Below are 4,281 nucleotides of genomic sequence, written 5' to 3'. Positions count from 1 at the left end.
TGCCCAGATGCTCAAGCCAGCCAGCCCTTGCCCTCCTGAAGGGACCAGCCAAGGGACTGGCAGGGGTGGATGAGGCCTGAAAGTCTGAGGGCAGCCCTGCTCACCTTCCTGAAGGATGGAGCCCACGCCCTTCCCCAGGGCCATGCCCATGACCATTTTCCATCCATGCATGGGGAGACTAGGCCTCCTCCCTGAGGGCGGCTGTGTTAAGGAGCAATGGACCCCACAGGAGGCATCTTTGTGATCATGAAGAGAGGGGGTGAGGCTGGGAAAAGTGTGCAGACACATCTGGTTCTAGGCAGGTCCCTGGCTACTGGTGTCAGGCCAGGGCCACCCTGAGAACCACCCTGCATGGCTGCAGCTTGAGCTCCACCTCCCCGCTGCTGTCCTGCAATGATGCCAACCTCTGTCCTGCAAATCCCTCTCCTGCCCCTCCTGCAGCCCAACCATGCTGGGGGTGTGTATGGGTGCTGGGAGGCGGGGCCTCCAGTGTCCCACACCCAGGCTAAAGTCTGAGCAGCCCCAGGAAGAGCAGGCAGGGCTCGCGGGCGGCCCCGGGCACCGCAGGAAGAGCAGGCAGGGCTGGCGGCTGTCCTCGGCCAGGCACGGTATTCATCTCCCATCCTAGCTCTGGGCTCTGGGCTGCTCTGGCCCCACCACCTTCCCTCTCCTGCCCATGCTCCTTCCTCCCAGGCCTCTGTGAGGGAGGCAGGGTGTTTGGGACACCCCCCCTTTCCTTTTTGGATCTGTCTAGTTGGATCCCCTTTCCTTTTTGGATCTGTCTAGTTGGATAAAATCAAATCAGGAGTCTGTTGGGCGGGGCGGGGAGCACTGTGCCCACACCTGGGCCTCTCCAGACGTCCTGGTGTGCTACCATGGCCAGCAGGGCTCTGAGCCCGGGCCTTAGGGTGGGCAAACCATGCAGCCTCCAGGCCTCTGTCAGCACGACTCCATTCCTCTCTAGCTAGGGCGGAGGTTTCCAAGGCATCACAGATCTTGTCTTCTGGAGAGCGGGAAGCATCACAGTCCCAGGCTCTGTCACGTGTTGTTTGTTCCCTCCAGGCTCGTCCCTGGGCTCCGGCCAAAGCATGAATGGCCTGGAGGTGGCCTCCCCAAGCCTGACTACCAACTCCTCACAGGCCACCGTGGAGCAATGTGGCCAGGAGACACCCCTGGAGAACCTGCTGTTTGCCTCCTTCTACCTCCTGGATTTCATCCTGGCTTTTGCGGGCAATGCCCTGGCTTTGTGGCTCTTCATCCGGGATCACAAGTCGGGCACACCGGCCAATGTGTTCCTGATGCACCTGGCCGTGGCCGACCTGTGCTGCGTGCTGGTCCTGCCCACCCGTCTCGTCTACCACTTCTCTGGGAACCACTGGCCGTTTGGGGAGATCCCCTGCCGCCTCACGGGCTTCCTCTTCTACCTCAACATGTACGCCAGCATCTACTTCCTCACCTGCATCAGCGCTGACCGCTTCTTGGCCATTGTGCACCCAGTCAAGTCCCTCAAGCTCCGCAGGCCCCTCTATGCCCACCTGGCCTGTGCCTTCCTGTGGGTGGTGGTGGCCGTGGCCATGGCCCCACTGCTGGTCAGCCCGCAGACAGTGCAGACCAATCACTCTGTGGTCTGCCTGCAGCTGTACCGGGAGAAGGCCTCCCACCATGCCCTAGTGTCCCTGGCTGTGGCCTTCACCTTCCCGTTTGTCACCACAGTCACCTGCTACCTGTTGATCATCCGCAGCCTGCGGCAGGGCCCCCGGGTGGAGAAGCGCCTCAAGAACAAGGCAGTGCGCATGATCGCCATGGTGCTTGCCATCTTCCTGGTCTGCTTCGTGCCCTACCACGTCCACCGCTCAGTCTACGTGCTGCGCTACCATGGCAGCCGCACCTCCTGCACCACTCAGCGCATCCTGGCCCTGGGAAACCGCATCACCTCCTGCCTCACAAGTCTCAACGGAGCCCTCGACCCCATCATGTACTTCTTCGTGGCTGAGAAGTTCCGCCACGCCCTGTGCAACTTGCTCTGTGGCAAAAGGCTCACGGGCCCACCCCCCAGCTTTGAAGGGAAAACCAACGAGAGCTCACTGAGTGCCAGGTCTGAGCTGTGAGCTGGCTATCGACAGTCTCAGGACGACTCTCTCGGTGCACGTGCCATCCAGACTCAACCAGAGAAGTCCAAACGTCCATCTTCTCCCCAGCACCTCCTGAGCAAATGGCCTAGCATCTCGGCAGGTCTCTCCCCTCCCTCCAGTGTCTCAACTCCAAGGATGTCTGGTGCCAAACTCAGCCTTAGCCAATGTGCAAACCCCTACCAGGGGAGAACGGACAGCGGATCCACTGACCGCCTCTCTATGAGGGGCCAGGCCCACCCTGCCTCCTTGGGGCTCCTGGTCAGTCAGTGACTTCACCCATGTAAGGAGGGCAAAGCGGCTGGAGACATAATTCCTGAACAATGAGGGTCTTTCTTTCCCTGAGAGGCTCCCAGCATCCTTCCTGCTGCAGAAACTCACGGCCACAGAAAGACCCTGGAAGGCAGGCAGCAAATGACTCCGGAGGGACGGACGGATGTGTGAATCTTGGTGGAAGGACGGGGAGAGGGGTCTAAATATCTCCTTTGAAGTGCAAGGTGCACCTTTGCCAGATGACCCCAGACAATTCAAGGAACACAGGCTGTGAGTTACAGCTGACTGTCCTAAGTACATCCCGGGCTGGTGGTGGGGTGACGTGCAGCAGGCCTGTCCTGCGGAGCACATCAGCTCAGCTCTGGACTCCTGACGCTCCAGCCAGACGCCCACACACAGACCTCTGTGGCCTGACAACCCCTAGAGCTTCTCAGCATGGGCGGATAGTCGTGGGGCTTTGACCTCAGGCAGGGAGCGGGCATGTGAATCTGTCCCCCTCTAACCCAGAGCCAGCAAAGGCGTCCTGAGCCCCACCCCCTCCCGAGAGGCCAGGCTTTGAGTCATCTCACTTGATAATGTATCACCCTAATACGTTCTTTTTTGTACTTGTTTGTATTGACCATCAACGCAACTGTAGCTTTAAGAGTACAAAGGTCATTGTGTTTGGTCAATAGAACTCTTCCCAGAGCTTCTCCTCGCCTCACCCAGGAATGACAGAGGTGGGTGTGTGTGGGGAGGGTGGCTCTCTTGCCAGGGCTCTGGTAGCTTCACATAGACTCTGAGGCTCTGTGTCATTGGGTCCCAAGTGCCAGCCTGGACTCTGAGGGCCCGGTGAGGGCTGCTGCCCTGCATGTTATTACAGTGGGATTTCACTTCGGTATCACATTTTACTTTCAAAAGTATTTCTGACCTTTTAATTTCTCTAACAGCCCAGTGGGACAGGGGCCCTGTGGAAACCTTGGCTAGGGAAGGGTTTCCAGGCATACCCCTGACTGGGGCAGGTACACCCCACTGGGCACAGTCCCTTGGCCCCTCCCCTGCTCCTTTGCCCTGACACCTCCTCATTCAGACAATGTGCTAGGGCCAGGCACTGTGCCGGCCCTGCAGACACCACACAGACATGAGGTCACACGCCCCCCTGGTGTGGCAGCAAAGGGACATGATTACTGCAGGTCACATCAGGAACAATGGAAGTGCTGCAGTGCAGAACGGAGTGCCCAGACAGGGCAGGCATGGCAGCCAGACAGCTGGAGACCCTGGGGGGCAGAGGGCAGGCCTGGTGGTCAGTGATGGAAACAGCCATTTGGGACCAGCTGTGTTTGGGATGCCGGGTGGACTCCTAGTGGAGGCAGCACACGGGCAGTAGAGCACGGCGAGGGAGAGGTCGGGGTGGACTCCTGCTATCCAGACATCTGTGCCACTAGGGCTCTGGGGCTCCGTCATCACAGGCAGACACAAGGGCTGGGCACAGAGTCCCAGACAACCCCACCACGGAGAGCTGGCTGGAGGACGTTGAGGGAGGAGAGAGGGCAGGTGCAGCTGCAAGGCTGGAGGAAGCTGCAAGAACTCGGGTCCTAAGTGCAGGGAGAGGAGGCAGTTCAGCCTGGAGGAAGGGCGCTGTACGGAGAGCTGCGGAGAGGCCAAGGGGTGGCCATGTCCTGTTCCCAGCAGACTGGGGCCTCAGAAGCATGTGGGAGGAGTCTGCAGCTGTGCTAAACAGTGCCCAGAGACACCAGTGGGATGGGGTTCTGAGAGTGTTTTCAACCCAGAGACCCTTTAAATCTGGTCCTTCAGAAAGGGAGAAAGAGTGGAGTGCAGAAGGGAGCCCTCAAGAAGGTGTAGGGTTTGTCCCCCATATGGTAGGTGAGGCCATCCGCTA

At 59.4% G+C, this 4,281-nt stretch overlaps 2 protein-coding genes across 2 annotated transcripts in view; one reads left to right on the top strand and one right to left on the bottom strand.

The window, feature by feature from the left end:
- Positions 1-4,281, bottom strand: part of LIMS2 (LIM zinc finger domain containing 2) — a 27,389-nt gene that overhangs the window by 12,532 nt on the left and 10,576 nt on the right.
- GPR17 (G protein-coupled receptor 17) lies at positions 776-3,824 on the top strand. The gene has a single exon (XM_027773880.1). The coding sequence runs from the start codon at positions 1,089-1,091 to the stop codon at positions 2,106-2,108; it is 1,020 nt and encodes a 339-aa protein (XP_027629681.1). The 5' UTR covers positions 776-1,088; the 3' UTR covers positions 2,109-3,824.

The sequence above is a fragment of the Tupaia chinensis genome, unplaced genomic scaffold (assembly GCF_000334495.1).
Source record: "Tupaia chinensis unplaced genomic scaffold, TupChi_1.0 Scaffold000386_1, whole genome shotgun sequence".
Taxonomy (NCBI): Eukaryota; Metazoa; Chordata; class Mammalia; order Scandentia; family Tupaiidae; genus Tupaia; species Tupaia belangeri.
This window is presented reverse-complemented; position numbering and strand designations above follow the sequence as displayed.